General features: G+C 39.9%; 2 protein-coding genes across 3 annotated transcripts in view; one reads left to right on the top strand and one right to left on the bottom strand.

Annotated features, from left to right (window-relative positions):
• The window catches only part of SNX24 (sorting nexin 24), a 91,907-nt gene extending 80,278 nt beyond the window's left edge, over window positions 1–11,629 (top strand). For both annotated transcript variants that reach the window (XM_080372681.1, XM_080372680.1), the window contains 4 exons: window positions 3,489–3,583; window positions 5,054–5,086; window positions 5,966–6,030; window positions 10,608–11,629. In XM_080372681.1, coding sequence (XP_080228807.1) covers window positions 3,489–3,583; window positions 5,054–5,086; window positions 5,966–6,030; window positions 10,608–10,678 — 264 coding nt within the window. In that variant the 3' untranslated portion in view covers window positions 10,679–11,629. The remainder of the gene's footprint in view (window positions 1–3,488; window positions 3,584–5,053; window positions 5,087–5,965; window positions 6,031–10,607) is intronic.
• A 1,564-nt stretch (window positions 11,630–13,193) lies between these two features.
• Window positions 13,194–21,822, bottom strand: PPIC (peptidylprolyl isomerase C). Its single transcript, XM_080372679.1, has 5 exons — window positions 21,640–21,822; window positions 17,566–17,679; window positions 16,986–17,079; window positions 15,141–15,325; window positions 13,194–13,775 (listed from the first exon to the last, which is right to left on the bottom strand). Exons 1-5 carry the CDS (start codon window positions 21,805–21,807, stop codon window positions 13,647–13,649), a joined length of 690 nt encoding a protein of 229 aa, XP_080228805.1. The 5' UTR covers window positions 21,808–21,822; the 3' UTR covers window positions 13,194–13,646.
• Window positions 21,823–22,141: the final 319 nt, after the last annotated feature.

Here is a 22,141-nt window from a genome sequence, read left to right as displayed (position 1 = left end):
ACACGATCTTATGAAACTGATAAGGTAGAAAAATTGGGATTTTTGTGATTTGTGTTACATAATAATAATTGTGCCCTTTCAATAAAAAAGACATTTCTGCTGATGTAAACACCAGGCTTTCCCTTGTGTTTTGTTTTGGGGTTTTGTGTGTTTTGTTTTTTTTTTTCCTGAGGCATGGAGTAGTTCATTAAAATGTGACAGTAACAGATAAACACCCTTTACGATTTTCTAAGAAAATATGGCACTTATACACTTAGTTCAGCTGCAATCAATGAGTTGAAAAACGTCGCTTCCCAAATCACTTGCCAGAGGTTGTATTAGGTGTTTTAGTTTTGGGGTTTTTTACTTATTTTAGGAAGGAAATACACATGCTGGTTTTTTTCTTGAGTTAGTCTACTCAGCGTGCTGAGGCCCGTATTTGAAACCCAATGCTGTGATCTTGGTAGAATTCAGATATATTTGAAATTCACATTACTAACAAACCTGTTGTGAGGTTTTATTTCTTTGAAAATGTATATCTAAGTTTGTGTTGCAGAGCAAACAAGGTAGTAGTCACGTTTACAAGCCAATGTAATATATTCACTTGAACAAAGGCTACAGTTGAGCATGTTACATCACGAATTATAGATAGTGATTTAGAGACTGTACCTGCTGGCTCCTTTTATGCTCAGCTATTATTTAAAGATCAAGTTTGCAAGATACATATTTCTTATAAGTTTTCAGTCGGAAGTCAAAAATCTGTTGTGTTATGGGTTCTTCTAGGTAAATTAAGCCAATTAAGGTAACATTTATTTCTGATTTAAAAGTATTTTTTTAAACAACTTAAATAGAAAGTTGAGAATGCTTACAATTTTTCTCCGGACATCCACTTTGGGTCACCATCAGAGGTGGGAAATGCAGCTCGACAAACACACCTAATCCAGTGTAGCTGGGCTAGGGGGTTTTGTTGCTGTTGTTCCCAAGTTTTTTTCTCTTTTCCTTTGGTTTCTACTGTGTATATCAAAAGGCTTGATTATTTGCTGGCCTTTTTTTGTGTTGAAGCCAATGAAGTCAAGCCAGAATATAATTTGTCCCCATAGTATAATTAACTTGTATCTTCATTTATTTTTAAATTCCTTAAAATGCATGTCACATCACGTTATATTAGTTGAAAGATCCTACTTCGTTCAATGCAGTCATTCCTCCCTTCATAACATTCTGGAAATTACAAAATTCCTAATCAACAGAGGCATCATCAAAAATACAGTGCAGTGCAAAATTGCATTTGCTTCTCTGCAAATCCTACATTTTCAAGTTTATTGATCACCAAAGCAGAGTTATTGACAGTTAACAAACTGTATGGATTAACACACTAAAACAGATGCTGTTTACTTACATCTTTTTGTGAAATATATTTGGTCTGGACAGGGTTAGCAGGGCTTGGGTTGACTTGATGCGTGTTGTGAAAAAAAACTAAAAGAAGGAGATATTAATCTGGAGTAAGTGGAAGTAAAACCAAATAGGTTTGTAAGAGCTGTCCAGTTTTCCTGTCATACAGTGATGTATCCTTGTCTTCTTCCTTGTGACAATCACTGTTCTGTTCAGCAGCCTCAGCAGGCAGCTCAACTTTTGGAAAAAGCTGTCAGGAGGTGTATTATGAGATTGCATGTAAGCACTGGATGCCCTTAAACATCTTTATACAACTTTTTGTGGTTCTTCATTGCATATAATTAGTAAGATGGTGTTATTTGAGCGAATCATACTCATTGTTATGCAATTCACACACCCTTTGAATATGCATCCACCTCAACCCCTCCTTCTGTGTATAACCTGAATGCAGAACAGGATAAATTTTGCAACAGTAGAGTGCTGATTTTGCAGAATGCAAATGAAGTGGTATTTTTTTAATGCAGCATCTTCATACAGAGGTGAACTGAAAGGCTTAACACTTGCCAACAGTTCAGACCTCACCATTTGTTACATCCATTAAAATCTGGAACAGAAAAGTTCAAAAGCTGTATTTTTCCCTGTTCTTTTTTTCAAACTTGTTAGTGATGGCCTGAAGTAATGTAGACTCTGAATTGCAAATGTAACGTAAAAATATAACCACTTCTTAAATATCTTTGTTTTCAAATGTGTTTCTCTGTTGTAAGTCTATGCATATCAGATTTTACACTAACGGGGTTTTCATTACACAAATAACCAAACCCATTTGCTGTAAAACCTACATGACCTCTCGATGTCTCTTCCAACCTAATTTCCTAATTTTTTTGTGATCCTGTTATCCTTTACATACCCTTGCATTTCCCTGGTAATACTGTAATGTAGAAGAATACACATGCAGGAGCATTGCCTCCTGAATGTAAGCAGAGTAATGTTTCTTCCCATCACCAGTCTTGTTTCTTCTCTAGGTTTGTTTCTTCTAACATGAAGTGTGAAAATGAACAGGATGCATGTGGATAGCTTTACTTGTACAAGTTGTTTTATTTATAAATCTGGCGAAGTTCCTTCCACGCATACATTCACACTGGATCAGGACTTTATGAAGGAAAGCTTGTTAGGGAAGAGCTTGTGGCTTTCATTTGCATGTGAAGCACATGTGTTATCAGAATGCATGGCAGTATGAACAGTAAATAAATAGGGGATTAATCTTTCAGGTGAGACATTGGTTGAATTTATGAACTGTTTTGTTTGCCTCATGGAAATTAAAGATCAGCGATTATTCTTGGCCTGCTTCTATGAAACTGTCAGAGACCTGTTGTTTCCTTTAAAAGTCATTCTTTCATGATAAATGTGCACCTACACATCTCATTTATTTGCTACATATTTTTAAATGTACTTGTAATTAATTAACTGAAAATTGTAAATTGTCTCATCAGTGGAAAAACAAAGGAGGATGGAGTCTGGCCATAATGTCGCTGCCGTGGGAGGATATGGCCAGTCTACCCAGCAGCTCTTTGAGTCAGAGCTTTGTCATTAGGAGTCACAGCACAGATATAAGCAGTATATTATAACCTGGTCTGTCGAGCCAGTTAAAGAGTTTTTCTTGTTAGCGTTTACCAAGGCATGCATTAATAAAATTGCACAAAGTGGAGACTTCCTTCTTCCACTGATGTGCCAGACAGGAGTCTTCTGTGAGGCAAATGTGAAAGAACTGAGCTGTATCGCCTTTATTTTATATTTTAAATAAACAGAATTTTGTTCACAAATGAGTGTGTCAGTAACTTAGTTCCAGAATCTGACATCTCTGCTTGAGACACATCTAGCTTGGCATCAGTGATGGCAGGTGAAAAAGAATATAGTAGCACAAGCTGAATGTAATTATATGTGATTCATTAAGATCTGTGGTTTTCTATTGAAATGAAGCACTCCAAAATAGGTGTAAAAAAAAACGGAGAAGAATTGAGAAGTGTTGCAAGTGGGAAATGTTTTGGTAGCTTGAATAAATGTGCGATACCTGAAATATTAAAAAATCTTGGATTACTATTGTGCCTTTCTTTTTTCTACAGACAGTTATTTTAGAAAATGAAGAGCTCCCTAAAATATTTCTTGATTTCCTGAATGTTCGCCATGTACCTACCTTGCCAAAAGCAGAAAGCTGTGGGTAAGCTCTCATTTACTGAAAAATATGTGGACGGCAAAAGGCCGATATCCACTCAGTGCTGATGCAATTCTGTTGACTTAAAATGGTCTTGCTGCCAACTCTAACATTGTAAAATAAATGGGTATTAGGTTCATGTTAAGTATGTTTATATATCCCCAAAAGGTGGTAAAATAAATCCAGCCTATTCAATGGTAGAAGTGAGGTTTAATGTTATATTCTTGGAAAGCAAAGGAGAGTTTAGATGAGAAAAATAGGATTTTGTTGCAGATCTTGAAGTAGCTACTAAAATGTAAGATATTTACAAACACTAAAGTTGCATAGAAAGCCTTTGCTTGTGTTTTACAATCATAGTATCTGCACACAATAGCAGTTCATTTTGTGATAATTTTATGGTTTCCCTCTGTGTGTTTGAAAACGGAGTCTTCCACCTTTCTGATGACATCCACCCCAACAGCACCATTGCCTTTCTCCTGGGAAAGGTTCTTGATCAAGGTCGGAGAAGGAAATCTTAGTATGATGAGTGTAATGACTACAGAAATACCCAAAACAGTGTAACTGGAAGCTCTGTTAACCATCTGCAGCTGTAAGCTTTGTAGGGAGAACAATTTTTTGCTATGCAAGCTGGTGTAGTTGACAGTCCAGCAGCGTTACCAGGAGTTGCTCCCCAGAAATGTACATGGCCCTTTTCCACTTTGGCGGAGGCTGTGTGGATCTGCAGTGGAGAGAAGGCAAACTGAAAAAAGTGGAGATAATTTTGAGGCTGTCTTACACGGAGATGTCTGTGGCCCAGAGCAGTCTCCAGAATGGTTCAGAAGCCAACAGACTTGTAGTTTTCACTTGTAGTTAACTGACATCAGCCAATACCCTCAGTGGGACTGTACCCCAACACTTCATAGATAGATAGACAGACAGACAGACAGACAGATAGATAGATAGATAGATAGACAGACAGATAGATAGATAGATAGATAGATAGATAGACAGACAGATAGATAGATAGACAGATAGACAGATAGATAGATAGATAGACAGACAGATAGATAGATAGACAGACAGACAGACAGACAGATAGATGGATAGATAGATAGATAGATAGACAGATAGACAGACAGATAGACAGATAGATAGATAGACAGATAGACAGATAGACAGATAGATAGATAGACAGATAGACAGACAGATAGATAGATAGATTAGATAGATAGATAGATAGATAGATAGATAGATAGACAGACAGATAGATGGGCTTGTCAATCTGTTACATAAAGTAGATGCTGTCATTTCCAAGTAGTGGTTGTTGTAAAATGATTCACTCTCCCACATTCATTTCATCAAACGGCATTATGCAACTACTGATCACAAAAACATTTCTGCTTTTGATGGTTCGTCAAGGATTTGGGTGTTGGGTTTTTTTCTAAATTGTAGAGTTAACGTGGTTGTAACCAAAGTTTCCTCTCACTTTACTTGCAGCTCTTTTGATGAAACAGAATCTGAAGAATCAAGGTGAGCTTGATTCCTACTCATTCTAGGACACCAGATTTATAAACTACTTGAAACTATTGGTGTTTACTGTATTTGTTCCTTGCAGTTAACAAAATAGCAGTAGTTTAGCATTAAAATTCGATGTGTTTGTTAAATATTATGGCTAGTTTCATCCACTGTACTATATCCATCCATTTATAGTGTGAATTGAGGATCCTTATGCTTGTATTGAGAAATATTTTACAAAACCCTAATACTCCTAGCTCTGAAATATTTCTGGGGATGCTTTACCCATTGAAGTGTATTTTTCATAACAAGAAGATTTAGCAGAAGGAATTGGAGGTTTGGGGTTTCCCCTATGCGTTTAATAGAGCTTTGTATGTATCTGGTTGCACCACTTGGCAGGTGAGTGTACAGAGCAGAGCAGAAAGAGCTGGTGCTGGCCAGGGAGGCATGTCTGTAGCATGACCAGGGTGGGAGACAGCCATGTGAGGGACTTCCAAGAACCTTCTCTCTGTGGGTGAGGTGTACAGCAACCACTTTGGGGTCTGGAAGAGCGTGGTGGCCTGAAGAGCCCATAGACTATGGAGGCAAGCCTGGTTGTAGGTGATCTTGTAGCCCGCATGGTACCAAGTACCAGGGAGCTGAGCAGGGCCAGGAGCTCTCCAAGCTAGCTGCAAGCTGGCACTCCTGGATGCAGCCCCTTCACCTCCAGCTAAACATTAGTGGTTTCGCTGTGGGGCCGAGGCTTTGCAGGCCCTTTCTGGGCAGCACTGGTGTGCAGAAACGCAACGGCATAGCTCCTGCACAGCTCAACCGCCTCACTTTATCAGCGCTAGTTTGTAGAATATTCTGTTTGCTGTCCCTTGATACTGACATCCCTGTTCTTGACCTTTCCAGCAAACTGTCCCACCAGCCTGTGCTGCTGTTCCTGAGGGATCCATATGTCTTGCCTAAAGCCAACGGTAATCAAACCTGTCATCTGTTAACAGCGCTTTACTGATCTGACCCTGCACCACATAAACCACATTATTATTAATACCTGCCTAGTCAAATGACACTGGCCCAAAATCTAATAACCTGCCAATAAAACAATAGTGATTGTGTAAGAAACTATTAAAACACTAAGTGGGTGGGTGATTTATAAAAGCGTGGAATTTTCTCCCCCCCAGTTGTTCTCTCAGACAAACCTACTAAGAACTCAAATCAAAAGATGAAGAACATCACTTTGCTTTTCTTGTTGTTGATCCCTTGGGCTGTTCTGCCTGAAGGATTTGAACTCAGAAGCCCAGTCCTTTGTAAGTGCTTTTTCCCTAAACACCAGTTGATCTACTGCAAGCATATTTGCATTTCCATTTGGATTATTACTATTTCTTATCATTTATAACCTCTAGAGCTCTTGGGGGGGGGGGGGGGGGGAAGAATGTATACTTTAAGTATAATTTATGTGTTTCACAGGACATTTACATTAGCCTTCATCTTGTAATACATTGTTCAAGAGACTGTTTGAAATGCCTTGTTACGAACCCTTTCTTCTTTACAAAAACTTCTTTGCATTATTAATTCAGAGAACTTACCCTCTGTCTTAAATTAAATGTGTGCAGGGAAAAAAAATACCATTTTTAATAGTGTGTTTCTCCTGGTTTTGTCATTTTACTTGTTTGAATGTTACGGAATTTTCTCCCAGAGCTGCAAATTAAGATTGTATTTTCAGTGTGACATTTTGTTTGGTTTTAAAAAATACTGTGTTGAAATCAGCAGTCAAGTTTTTGAGCTGTCTTGAAAATCATGACATTTTTAAGATTAAATCTAGGAAAGAACACTTGTTTGCTTGTAGTTTCTTAGCCAATGCAGTATACTTCCTTGAGATTTTCTCAGAATGTATATAAATACCTGAAGGGAAGGTGTAAAGAAGACAGAGTCCAGCTTTTTTTCCATGGTGCCCAGTGGCAGGACAAGAACATCAGGAACATCAGGAAACACTTTTCCACTGTGAGGTGACCGAGCACTGGCACAGGTTGCCCAGAATGGTGGTGGAGTCTCCACCCTTGGAGATACTCAGAAGCCATCTGGACGTGGTCCTGGGCAACGGGCTGTAGGTGTCCCTGCTTGAGCAGGGAGCTGGGCTGCCGGTCGTCTCTTCCAGCTGCAACCACTCTGTGATTCTTTTGTTTTTGCAACCTGTTTTTTAAAACCATAGGGACTAGTCTCGTGTGTTTTGAGAGAGTAAATAGGCTGTCTTGCAGGCAGCGTCTGCTCTAGTGTGCCCCGGCAGTACTGACCCTGTGGAGTCTTACTGAACTTAAAGTTGTAGTTCTGGAGTGAAACAGTGAGTGAAGAGGTCCTGTGTGACTGAAGTCCATGTTAGAAGACACCTTACAGGGTTGTGTAGTTTTCACTTTGATTTAGCTCTAGTCGGGTCACTGGGACTGAATGCCCATTTGAGGCTAGAGAGCAAATCAGAAAATCGATGAACCAAAGCGCAGTAAGGGGGCAGATGGTCACTTCACAAGGTCACTCCTGACCCAAGTGACAACTAATGCAGAAGGACCTGCAGAGTTACCTCTGTCTAACAGTTGGTTCAGATGCTGCCTATACTAATATTTAGTGACCCACACTGCATGTCTTAATCTTACTGTTTAATACTCCTCTTAACTGCAGACTTGGATTCCTCAAGAGCAGGTTGTAAATTATGAACATCATTTAATTCCATACCATTCCTAAGAGAGAAAATGGATTCCATGTACAGTTATCCTCAAAAATGAAGACAGTGCTTAATGTTTCCAGCCCACATAAAAGGTTTTGCTCCAAGACTTCTGTTCAAGATTTTGCAGTTCTGTGATGGTATTTACCTTCCTTCCCTCATGTGTACTATGAGTAATGCTGAGCTTCCTTTTCTTGAAATCATTAGGAACTTTATAACGGATTTTGTAACTACTCTTTTCAGTAGTGCTTTACTTGGATTAAAATAAAGGTCCTTTCTAATACATGACATTTAAATATTAAGTAGGACTCATTAATGACATCTGAAACAAAGGACTTTTCATGCTTTTGCAAAGGCATTTTCTGGATTTGACACACAACAGTAAGAATTTCATATGGCAGGTGGAGATTCTTTGTATGTGAAGACCCAAAACCATCAAATTTGTTTATAAGTTATTCTTCAACTTAATGAATTAAAACACAAATTAGAATGTGAGTTATAGTTTAAAAAAGAAGAAAACCAAGTCACAAGTCTGGAGGCTCTACTAGTTGACTCGGGTCTAGTTAGAAACAAGAGCTACCATTGCTTTTAATTGTTTTCAGTTTACAGCACAAAGTATAGATGAGCTTTCAAAAATTCTCTCTCAGATAAATTACTTTGATAGACTCTGATCCCTTTATAAAAAGCAGCCAATGTTGTTCAAACTGACCAGAAGTGTCCATTAGCAAATAACTATTCATTGTACACATTCTTTGAAGAAGGTGAACTGTGATAGCCGTTTGGCTCAGCCGTGGAGGTAGTCTTTCCTGGATACAGGAATGCCTGTGTTAACATAAAATGGGAAATCGTGTATTTGTGGGATTTTAATGAAATAAGTAGATGTTTCTGGAACATAATACTTTGAAGAACAGTATTTTCCCCCCTTCATTTCACTGTTACTTGTCTTTATAAAAGATAGTCTTGACATTATTCTAATGATGGGACTTCAAGCATTGCTGAGCTGCAAGACAACTTTCCAAAAATAAGATTCACAGTTACATACCTCATTGATTTTCAGACTCGCTTTTTCATGATGTATATAACACAGCCTGACTGCATGAGCACATCGCTTTTTGTGTAAGGTGGCCAGTTCTTTTTGAGGGGGTGGGAAAAAAAATTACATACTATTTTGAAGAAAAATGAAGGAAAACTCTAAAATGCCACAAATTGAAAGATTCCCCAGATGTACTGTCACTTGCTGGAAAATTATTCTGACAATTCTTTAAAACATATAAGTATCACGGATCTGCAAGACTGTGCTTTGGTATATTTATACATGTAACTTAAATTGTTTGACTTTTTTAAGCAAGAAAGCCTTACAGTAAATCTGATGCTGTAAAGTTATACCATTTTTTTAATCAATACTCATTTTCCTATACATACTGTATGTTATAGATGAACCAGTAAAAACTGGTTTCTGGAACTGCAGCATTTAATTTAGCTTCAGATTAAAAAACCATCAGATTGCTTTTACAAGTTTATTTTAATAACATTAATGACAATACCATACGGTTATTCTACCAGGGTTATTTGGGATAGCTGAGCTTGCAGGACTTGAGGAATCATTATTGGATTCAAAAGATTAACAAGTAATTAATAATTATGACTTACTATGAGAAGTTGGGAAGAATTATGCATGAATTGTTATGGTGGAGGTTGCAGTTTGTTAAAACATCCCAAAATACATTCATGACATCTTTAATACAATGGAATCACCTTATTAATTCCTACGAGATAATACCTTTAAGCTAATAGGGATGGTTTTTTTTCTTACCAAGTCCAAATCTACTTTTTGTTCAATTTTTTTACCTCCAAAATTATTTTAGCAAAAGAACTGGGGGCAAAACCTAATTCCCACCCGTATTAGGTAAGCTAGTTTGTCAAGCATCTAATGATTTTTTAAAAAGTTGCATCTCCACTTTTTTAATATCCTGTGGGCTGACAGGTGAAGGAAAGATTTGATTCATGTGGTAAGTTCTGTATCAGAAATAGTCTGTTCTTCTACGCAAATCCGTTTCCTAGTGTACTAGCAATTTTAAGATCATTAAGATGTGTTCAGTGATTTAAGTAAACCCTTCGGTAAAAATGAAGGAATTCATGCATTTGAGAAATATTTTCACTTCAGTAAGGTACATCCTGCCATTCCTCTGCATGCATCTATTACTGTATTCTATCAGGTAATTCTTTCATGCCAAATTTAACATAAAAAGTAAGTGCCTGTTCCCTCTACATCTGTAGTAAAAATATAGTGGGTTTTTTCTCCTTCAGATACTTTAGGATGACTTTCTGTAACATGTGACATTTTATGCTGATTAGACAGCCTGAAATTTTCCTGCCTCAAACAGTTGTCTCTGATTGTACAGGCATCCTCAAGTCTTCTCACTCTAAACATTGCTGTAAACCACAATGGAAAAACAGCTTTGAAGTATTCCCAGTAGCAATCTTGGAATTTCTTCAAGTATATTGAGATTTTGTTAGAAATTGAATTGCCAGTGTAATCCATCTTCCTTGTGAGAAAAGATTCAGATAAAGAGCTGGAGCCTAGCAGCATTAAGTATTAGAACATCCCTTTAAATCAATAAGCTACAAATCTGGCAGCGCATTCATGCAATGCCCAGTGCTACTCTAAAGTGGCTTCAGTGCTGAAACAGCATTACTAATAACACATCCCCAAGACGGGTAACAGTTGCATGATGCAGTAACCCAAATTATACGAGGCCCAACCTGGTTAAGTTTCACAAAAATGTGTATGTTGTAGTGACATAGATACAAAAGCAAGGTTTTTTCCTTTTTTTTCAGATGACTTTCCAAACGTAGTTATAGAAGGCATTCTACATGGAATATTTTATCCTCATTTACTGCCCAGGTAGAAGTGACGCGTGGCTAGAAGAAGCTGAAGCAAGCCTCCGAGTCATGTGTAATAGAATTAACAGGAATAAAATTCTGTGATGTGAAAATGATGCTCAGAAGCAAGAGGCATAACCTCGGTTTTAAGTTCAAGCATTTTGCCTTTGTAAATAAAATCCATGTCACTACAGTTGCTGCCTTTAATAAAAGAAGACACAGAAACAACAGCATTGAAGTTACTTATAACTTCTGTATATTGACACGCTCTAACTATTTAACACTAAAAGCTGAAAGTCATACACTGAATTACACTAACCTTTGAGAATAATGGAAAGCTTTACTGATTATTTCTATAATTTCTATCTTAAATTACACTAAACCTTTTTGCACCAGAATTTTTCCCAGCACATTGCCCATTGCTGACATTGGATGGATTAAAAGTGCTGGCACTGAAGAGAGTGTGTGAGAAATTGCCAAAAAAAAAAAAAAAATGAAAGGCAAGAAGAAACTGAAGCAACTTCAAGTATTTTATTCATTTTTCTTAACTTTGAATCTGCTTCTTAATATCAGGTTGGAAAAGAGCCAGTGCAGGTGTATGGTTGTAAAACATGCTTCCATATTCTGAAACACATAGCACTCTCTCAGGAAATTTTCTAGATTTCAGTTTAAATGATTTTATTTACCAGGAGATTCTACATAGCATCTGTGCATCTCCCTTCAGTTATGACATCAAATCTGTGTGTATGTTTACTCTTCACATTAACTTGCAGACTGTATTCCACATCTTAACATTTTGTAAGTCACAGACCATACAGCTCTGTTGTAAGCTAAAGCAAGAATACGATTAAGTAGTAAAATGATAAAACTAAAGCTGATACAAATATATACACACTTATATATGTATTTGTTAAGATTTAACTGGAAATTTGCATATGTGCTACTGGACATTATGAAGTAAATTACTAGAACATGAATGTACTGCTTCGGTGTATTTTTTGTGCATTTCTATTCAGACAAGACATTTCTCTGAGTTTGTGTCATCAGAAGTGGGTCTCACAGATACCTCCATGTGAAGCACGAGAAAATACCTGGGAATCTGCTCATTCAAAACTCTCAGCATCATGCTATCTGAACATCCTAGGCTGGGGAAAAAAATAAATGTAATTGAACAGTAAGTCATTGGGCTCAGCAGAGGAAGGGAGTGTTGCACAAAAGCAGCAACAGCAAAGCTGTTGACAAGCAGAAGTCTCGTCCTGGAAACACAAGGGTTGCCTCCTGCTGACTAGTACTAATTCAGTTTCAAAGCTGCTCAGCTCAGTGAAGAGCTGAGACTTGGATAAAAGGTAGGCCTGTGACTGCGCACTCACTCAGGTACCAGAACTCTCTACGCTGTCTGCAGGATCAACCCCCAGGAAAAGCTTTCAGCTACTAGCAGAAAGCTATTTGGGCAAGGGAGTGTGAGGCATTCTTGCTCTTACTTCCTAACACTGCTTCCCGGCGCTGCTTTTCAGAATTTTACTTTAAGCAGTCAGTAGAAAGAAAAATGAACAGAGGTAAAATAGAAGTCTGATTGCCTAGGACTAGGCAAATGTAGAGGCCCTCGACAAGTTCTCTAGCTCTGTTATCCTTTCACAGGTCTCTGAAAAAAAAGTGTCAGTTTTTAGCCTCATGAGAGGCCCCAGGGCTGTGGATGGTGAACCAGCAGAAGCACCCCTGTAACTACAAACATCTTGTCGGGGTGACCCGAGGCCAATCCCACCCACAGTGCTCTCCTGTTTCCTTGCAAGAGGGGTGCCAGTAGGACCTGCGAGCTCTCTGCTGTAGTGCTTTCTCTTCCCCTGTGCATTTAACATCTGAATACCTCACAGGGGCTCCAAGATACCCTTCAGGAAACTAGTCATCACAAAGGTAAGTGGTGTGCTGCCTGCTTGTGCAGGTGGATGAATCCTTCATCAGATCTCAGCACTGGCTCTTCTATCTTGAGTTCTAAAACGCTGGAAACTCAAGAAAAAAATCCACCTCTTTCCCATGGAGTGCTATGTAACTTGTTAAAGAACCTAACAAACAGCTGTCTCCAAGTAATACTTCATGCTGATCTTGTTTAAAAGCTACCAGTTGTCAGCTTTAGAGTTATTTAAGCAACATTACAAAACCAATGAACCTAAAGTTACATCTCTGACATAGAGCAAAACTGCAAGAAAAAACATTTAAGCTTTATCATAAATAACATTAGCTAGGTGTTACAAAACTCACTGTGCTGTAAAACACGGACTCTTCTATGTTAATCACTTTCTAACCGACAATCTTACTTAACAAGAGACAGAGCTGTTCTTTCTTGATTACAGGATTGTATCCAAATACTATGAGTTTTTTTGAAGGACAGCAGGGACTTCAACTGCCATGTTAAGATTACAGAAATTTACCATCCTGCTCTAACATTACAACCTTATTTCCTGGAAAGCAGCAGCCGCTGCATATTTTGCAAAATTAGCTAAGGTGAGAAGAAAGGCTGGGGAGGGAGGGAGGACATAAAAAAGCTCATAATTAAGTATTTATTTGAAATCAGTTTATTTACTCAAAACACTTCTGTATTTTACTTTTTTTTTCCCATTTTAAAAAATGCTTATACTGTTACAGAAAATAGTATTTTCAGTTGAAAAGGAAGAAACAAATTTCCGAAGAGAACAAAAGTGACTATTTCAAACCCTGAAAAAGCAGAAGTACTTGTAAAGTTTTTCATTAAAAACTTCTTCTGCAAGATCTAGTGGGATATGTCCTGAATTTCAAGGACTGACAGGTCCATCAAGTTGTTACAGAAATGGTTGTATCTTTCATGGCAAATAAGTATTGTCTAAATATAGCCTCACTTCTTTTGAGAAGAAAACTCAATAGACATTTTTCTGAGTCAAAAAACTCAATTGAGATTGGTCAAAAACAGGCCTTAAAGAAGACTGATTAAGTTTTATTTACTTTCCATTCTGACACTTGGTCTCACCAGTCGCCCACTTCAACTACAAATGGTTCTTTTACCACTATTTTGCCACTGTTCACAATCACGCAGTCTTGAAGGGGCCGGTCATGTTCATCTGTCTGCTGGAGTTCTATCGAGTGCACCACAGACTGTTAATAAAGAAAAAAAAAAAAAAAAAAGTTCAGTTTAGCCAAGGAAACTGGTACGAAGTAACCAACTACATGCTCCTACCATTACTATTTATTAAGCAACATCTGAACAAAGACCTCTACCATGTTCAGTTCCCACCCTTGCCTTCCACAGTAACAGCTGTGTCTCTGACATCTGCACACAATTGACAGAAGCACATGGAAGGCTCTTTGCCGTTCTACAAAAACTTCCAGACAATAAAAATATTGCAAAGGGCAACTGAATATCATTTCAGCAGCATCTCTCTGTAGCCTTTGAGCAGAAAGTGAATCCAGAGATCATAATGGATGAGAATTAATTATTTTTCTAATTGTACAGCATAACTGTGCTTCAAGAAATCTGATGACCACTTCTACCTTTAGGATAACACGCACACACACACACACAGACTTCAAGTGTGGTACCATGCCTCCAGTCAGATATATACAGGTAGGCTATCAGACTCAACCACACAACTAATCAAAGTAGTATTTTTAAAGGACAAAATTCAGTTAAGAATATTGACCACCTGGCTTTGGGTATTTGTTCATTAATCTAACAAAACTAAAACTTAGTCCAAGTCTCTCCTCAAAAATTTTCAGCTACTACTGTAGCTCATGAGAATGGAATTCAATATGAACGTGGGCGTGGAGGGCAAGTATTCTGATAAGGTTTTCAGACTTCTCACAGAACTGGCAAGTGCAGCAATTCATGTTTTCCCCATTCATTTCAAAACACAGATTAAATGGAGTAATTTAAAAAAACAACAGACTACTAAAAGTATAATTGGTTGGAAGTACCGTTTTTAAACTTAAATTCTATTTGCCCTTTGATCAGTTTGGCAGCTCAGTATAGTTTGAGGGAATTAACTAGGCTTTCTTTTTAAACAGATTGGAGTACATGCTTCTGTACACTTTACATTCACTGCTTCTAAAAACCCTAGCAGTGGAAGTGTTATCTGTAACTAGCACATTCTACAAAATTAGATTTTAGCTTGTAGAAACACAATTATTTCATGGCTAACAGTGTTAGTGAAAGGGGGACCTGAACTTATTCCGTTTGTAATCTGCAAATGTGTCAGTGTTGATTTCAGCAGTTAGTGGTCTGAAACAAGAGCTGTGAAAGCCAAAGGCATGATTTAAGTTTCCATTTCTGCAGTCTCCATTTGCTATTTCAGTTGTAAATTGTCCAGCTCCGGGCTCTTCACAATTTTTTTTTACCGTGTACATATTAGATGAACACTCAATGGTTTTGAAACACAATGGTGTATGTTACACTAGCAGATACAAAGTAGCAGAATTTGTCCAGATCTTCCTGGGTTAATCTTGCCACCACTTTCAGCTTACCATTCCATCAAGGACTTTCCCAAATACTACATGTTTTCCATCTAACCAGGAAGGCTTTGTCACACTGATGAAGAACTGGGATCCGTTGGTGTCTGGGCCAGAATTAGCCATGCTAACCCATCCAATTCCATAGTGTCTGAGCTTGAAGTTCTCATCTGGAAACCTTTCTCCATAGATGCTTCTTCCTATGACACACAATAAGAAAGAAAACTTCAAACAATAAAAATAAATAAATAAATAAAACCCAAACCTTTTTTGTTCAAAAATGGGAAAAATTAAGTATAAATTCAGGACTTGAAGATTCACTGACTAAGCACAGCAACATCACTGTTCCATCGTCAGTGATTCCATAACTAAAAGCACTTTATGTGTAAAGAAAAAGGTAAGCTAAAACACCGCATATAAAGAGAGTATTTAAAGCTGATCATGCTTTATCCTTTGAAATTAACAAGCAAGCTGAGCACCTCCAAAGATCCTGCTGACATATACCACTGAACAATAGTATACTTCACCCTGTTTAACAGATCTAAATTACCTAATTATGGCCACTACAAATAATGTTGCCATGTTCTGTGACAATTTTAGTCTCTACGTTTACAGTTTTTCCTCCTAATAAGAAATTGCTTTAGACACATCTAGAAATACATGAAGACCAAATGGAAGTTAGCCTAAAAGACTTCATGTGGATTTGTACAATCATTACACAAGGATTTTGATTATAAAATCATTCAGAAAAGAAAACATTTGAGTCACGTTTAAACCACCATCACTTTGAACTGAGAAGGCTGTCTCTCTCATTCTTGCTTTGTACAGTGCCTAGCACAATGGGGACACTGCTCCAAACACCACCAGATATTATCCCAATAAACACTATTAGCAGGCAAACCAACACTGCCTACCTTCAATGCTAACTGCATCTTTGGTATTTTAGCCTTCCTCATTGTTTGCTGCAAGGAAAAGGAATGTATGTTTTCCATTCTGTCCCAGCAGGGAAATCACTAACATTGTTTGCAGACAGATCCCATGCTAGCACAAGAAGAATATGTGTGTAAAGGAAGAAGAAATCAGAAACCAGAACACATGCAATGCAAGAGATGCTGCACTGGGACTGCCCTTCTTACTGGACTGAACCGGTCTTCTGGAGGCCGAGGAGGGAGAACTGATACACACAGCTAGAACTCACACCACCATTAAGTTTATGGGTTTAAATCTAGTAAAAGAAAAAATGCAAGAGGGCATGCCACTCATTTTCTAATGTCTCTATCCGTGTTCTGAAACTCCTTCCCATAGCACATTTCAGAAGGTTCCACGGAACTGGCTGAGCTGAGAACAGAGAGGACAGCCAACTCCTTCCCTACCTTCTTCTCTCTACATGCTTTCACTGTTTCATCACAGATTCACTTTCTGCTGGATAGCTTGAACTGATTTACATATACATGCAATCAATGAGTGCCTCAAGGAAGGAGCACTGTCACAAAGCCAGAGCAGGGGATGGGCTGACATCCTTTTTTCTGGAGACAGTATGTTGTAGGAGCAGCTCAGCTGGTCACATGGCTCCAGCCCATCATGCAAAGCTATGCTTCTTGGATGGGGACAAGTCACAGAAAAGAGCTATGTGTACAAATCAAGGACAAAGGAAGCTCTACACTTGCTTATAATCAGGTAATCCAAATAACTGCAGCTTATGTTCCAAGATGCTTGGAAAAGTATTAGATGCTCTAAAACAAATGTGCTTTTTTTTCATTTATGTCAACTGAAAGAATAAGGGAATATGCTGTTTTGCCCATCTTTTCAGCAGGCAATCAAAGAAAGGGAAGGGAACCTGGAAGATACTAAGCATGTTACCTCCTGATCCATCTCCAGCTGTAAAGTCTCCTCCTTGAATCATGAAGTCTTTGATCACACGATGAAATTTACTTCCTGCATATCCATATCCTCTCTAAGAAAATGAAATAATTCTTTGAATGAATAAAACATCCAGTTCTACACAAGTCATATGGAAATACGCATATGGTGAATGGCTAGATTTCCCAGAATATACGACCACCAGAGACAAATACTAGCAAGAAACAAACTGAGATGCAAGTGAATGCATCTGGCCTGCACTGACACAAGCCAGGTATTACTCAGGTGATCAAAGTCATTGCCTTTATTTGACTGGTATCTGACCACAGTGCCTCTGCATGCTAAATCTGCATGTCAGGGACACACTGAGGCAGTGATACCCAACATCTCATAATTGCATCTTATGAATCAAGCCCCAGGGACATGAGAAGACACACACCATTGCACAGCCTTGGGGACAGCAGTCTTGCACAGGCTCCACTGAATTAAGATTGATAGTCCACAACTGAAACAGCATTAAACAAGTATTTACTTCCCAATCCAAACTTGAGTAGACAGTGGAAGAAAACCACAAACGTACTTCTCCTGTTGCCAGTGCAATGAAGTTCTCCACAGTCTTTGGGACAACTTTTCCAAACAATCCAATTACAATTCTGCCAACATCTTTGTCTCCAATCTTCACGTCAAAGAACACCTGAACATTTTTTTGAAGAGAACAAAAGTGATACAAACATGAGCACAAAAAGAAGGCCAAGCTTTTGGTAAGTTTTTGGAAAGTGTAAGGTGTTAAGAAACTGCTTCTGACTGGTCTATATTAATGGTATCCTTCAACTCCCAAGTGTGCTGTTTAAGAAAAAAACCTTTCAGAACGACCAAAATCAGATTATGCAGAAAACTGGTGACAACACATTTTGATTCTTACTGCTTTTAAGGTGTCAGTGAGACTGCTATATCACAAGTTTGAAGCTAGTGTTCAAGAAGATTTTTCCTAGACATACATGTCTTTAAAGCTGTACTGAAAAGATGAAATATGAAAGTAAGGAAGAACAGTGATGGTATTCCAACATGGTGAATAGTGACAAGGAATAATAAATAGTACTGACATTTCTCACAAGTGATAGTTTGCTATCCACTCACAATCTTCACTGTTCTAGGCATTAGTATGTATGTGATTAAGTGTAGATGAAAGCCTAAATTTCATTAAAGTGACAAACAGTGGGAAGAAAATCCTATGGCTCAAGCAAGGAGTCACTTTCCTAAATATGAATTCAAACCTGATAGAAAAATTATCAGGCTACATTATTCAGCTGATTGCCTAAAACCTTCAATGTAGATGGTGCTAAAAAGGAACTTCAAAAAGGCAAATGAGTTATAAAGCATTTTAATATAGTTCAGAATATATGAATGCATATTCGAACGTGCAAAAATGTTCCAACAATTACTGAAAATAGGAACAGCTGTCAGGAAATGAGGCATTTTGAAGTTCTGAAAAGGTTACATAAAGACTATTACAACTTCTAGGAAACAGCAACGTGTACTCCTATGATGTGGTATTTGCTGTTCCTTGTGGCACTCAACCAAGTATTACTTGTCTGCAGCGCTAAGAAATTAGTCCAATAATAATAAATGACCACAATCTCTCCAATGTGAATGCCTCTTTCACGCTCTCCTACTAAACATTTTCTACCATTTCTTGATCTTCCATGTGGTTTTGACTGTTGAACTTTTGGCTAATGCTATAAAAGCTCTATAAAGAAAATAAAATTCCTTTTGATACACCTCGTTCATTTCCTTGGCACTTGGCATCGAACATGCTTCTTAGATATGTGGCTCCCAAAGTATTAACAGCACACTTTCACTAACTTCTTAACATTTTTATAAACATACCTCTGAATTTTTCCGCCCAAGTTATCTACATAAGGTGTATTGCCTGCCTGTGTTTTCTAAACACACCTTATTTTGCCTGGAAATGTTGTCCTAGCAGGACTGCCTGAAATACATAACCACATACAAATAACACAACCGAGGCCACCAAACAATAACCTCAGAGAGCAGTAACATCACACACTTTCACAGAGCACATGGAGACAAGTCCATCATGTATTGTAAACCTAACCCAACCAGAAGGCTTCATTCATGGCAGAGCCGCTTGCCTAAGCAGTAAACCCAGTCCTGCCAAAAAGCATTGCTTCGGCTTATTCTGTGTTTGTGAACAAACACTAAGTTCCTGGCTTCCTGTTAGCACTCCACATACCTGTGCTACACCTTGGTGATTTTTGGAAAGCTCTGCACTTCTTAATTATGCACCACATATCATGTCTGTGCATATTTCTGGCCAGGAACACAAATACAGAAATATCTGGTAGCCCTAGATGCCATTTTTGCATAGAGTAGCCGTGTTCTCTTAAGCATATTTGCTGAAGTTCTCTGGAAAGTCAAAAAGCATGCAGACACCAGTGAGCTAGTCAACACAGCAGTCTCAAATCTCAAAAAACATCTGGCCAGATTCCTCACCAAAAACTCTTAAATAAAATAAATATTGTAAATATTTAGTCTTATTAATATTTATATAAATATTTAATCTTATTTACAACTCACAGTAAGTACTTTAAGACTGAAATGAAAAAGAGGGCACCAGTAAGAGTGGCTGGTTCTCATTAACATATTCATACATAATTTACACAAGACGGTGTATATCAAAATGAAAAACCAGCCAAGAGTAGGCAATAATTCAGAAAAAAAAAAAAAAAGTTGCTGTGAAAGAACAATCTCATGATTCCTAGAGACCAGGTAATATAATGAGAAATGAACTCTAGATAAATGCAAAATGCTGCATGTGGACTATACAGCCACAACAAGGGGTCCTAAACCAGCTACCACTAAGAAAAGACATCTGAGTTCACCCTGAGCAGTTTGATGAAAAATTTGGCTCTGGGATGGTGAAGGTCAGAGAAGGAAAATTAATTTTAGAAATAATTAAAAATTGGTAAGGCCAAGAGATGGGCATAATTATGCCATGGTACACATCTGTACCGTGCATTCAAGAGTGCATGTAATTCTGGCTTCTCTATCACAGAATGATAAAACCAACCCAAAAAAGGTAGAGAAAAGGGCACCACAGATGCTCAAAGATCTGGAATACCTTTTATATGAAGAAAGATTACATAAAACTATGAAAGCTGGAAGAGAGAAAACTGGTGTGATTTGATGAGCTGTGTAAAATTATAACTGGCTTGGACAAGGAAAATTGGCAGTGCAATTTTCTATGTCCCACAACATATGAATCAGAAAAGGGCTTAAAATGAAATCCAGGCAGAAGGTCTGAAGCAGCAAAGTACTTTATGCAATTTATGATTAAACTGGAATATACTGCCAGAAGATCATCTGGAGACCAAAGCATACGAGATGTACGCCCTACCCCACCCCCCCCAAAAAAAACCCAAAAAACAACATGGACTAGAAGTCCATGGCAATGAAACTGTAGACAGTTTTAGACAATGGTGGCAACGAAGTTCAGAAACCAAGGAAGCAGCTCTGCCCCTGCCCTTCCCTTCCCGTTTTCATGAGTGGAGGGATCTATCACCAGGAACACTGCACTCACTCCTGAGCATAGGTGGAAAGGTATGTGAGGGCAGAAACATCTAATCCCAACATGATCCAAAACCAGACTAGGCATCCTGCCTCCTGCACCAGCAAAAACTTTTTGAAAAGAGATGCTGGCAGGCTGCGATCACCAGGTTCATCCCCATGCCCCTGGCATGGCAGCACGGCCCTGAAATCTGTCTCTTGTGCAGCGTCACCTGTAATTATGGGATGCCCCTCGGCACAAACCCTGTCCTGCCGGTGAAGGAGGCCTGAAACACCAAGCACACCACGCTGTGAAGCACCGCACGGTGAGGGTCGGGATTTAACCCTCTGGTCATGGCTGGGAATGCCAAGGGACCAGGAAACAAGGGGACAACCAAATGACAACTCATAACACAGGAATTTCAGCAGAAGTCGGAGGGGGGTAAAGATACCGCACAAGCGAGCCCCAGCGTGGTCACAAGCCACGCCGCTCCGCACCGCCGGTGGCCAGGGCCGGGCGCAGGCCCCGGGCGCAGTGCGGGGCTCCGGGGTTACCGTTCCTGTCAGCCTGAGGTAGGCTCAGCCAGCTGGAAGTGTGAGGTGTGCCAGCACCTACGGAAAGCGGGCATGCCCACAGGGTTAAAAACCCCAAACAAAACGGAACAACAACAAAAACAAAAACAAAAAAAAAACAAAAAAAAAAAAAAAAAAAAAAAAAAAAAAAAAAACCACACAACCCTGTTACAAAAGGGGCAAGTTAAGACATTTGTCCGAGCCTTCCCCAAACCCGGCCGCCGAGGGGCCGCCTTTCTGCCCGGAATGCGGCCCGGGGAAGGCGCAAGCCGGCGACGGAACAGCTTCAGGCGGTAAAACCGCGGTAAAACGCGGCCAAGCGGCCTCCACCCCCTCGGCAGCCACCGACTGGAGAACGGGGCGCGGAGCTGGCGGGAGGAACACCCCCTTCGGGAGCCCGCAGGGGAGACGCCGCGGCCCCCTCACGACCGACCGATCCCGACTCGCCTCAGGCCGGCGGCCGGGCGGGCTTCTCCCGGCCGGGGCAGCTGCCACGGCCGCGGGCGAGTGTCACCTTTGCTGTCACGCTGGGTCCCCTCTTCTTGAAGCCCTCAGCCGCCGGGGCCAGGAAGCAAAGGCAAGCAACAGCTCCGAGTACCGCCGCCGGCGCCCCGCGGGCCATGGCGCTGAGGCGAGCGCTGCGGCGCCTGCGCCCGCCGCCGGGCGGCTCCTCCCGCGCCATGTGGCGGGGGGGCTGCGGGGGGACGGCGGCGGGGTCACCCATCCGAGCTGCGGCCGGCGCTGCCCCTGCTTAACTTCGGCGGGTGGATGGGAGGGCCGAGGCGCGCGGAGGCCGTGGGGAGCGCGGCCGCCGGGCGCGCTGCCGGGGCGCTGAGGGGAGCGGTGACAGCCGCCTGCCTGCAGCCCCCGCGGCTTGCTTCCGAGCGGGTTTTCGACTTCTTGGGTACGGGGGGCTGCCAGGGTGAGCCCTAGGCGTCTGGCTACGTTTGGGGTGGTTACAAATGCCGGGGGGCGGCGGTCATGGTGCCCGTTCCTCTTGGAGGGGCGCGGGCGGG

Source organism: Falco punctatus, assembly GCF_963210335.1.
Source record: "Falco punctatus genome assembly, chromosome: Z".
Taxonomy (NCBI): Eukaryota; Metazoa; Chordata; class Aves; order Falconiformes; family Falconidae; genus Falco; species Falco punctatus.
This window is presented reverse-complemented; position numbering and strand designations above follow the sequence as displayed.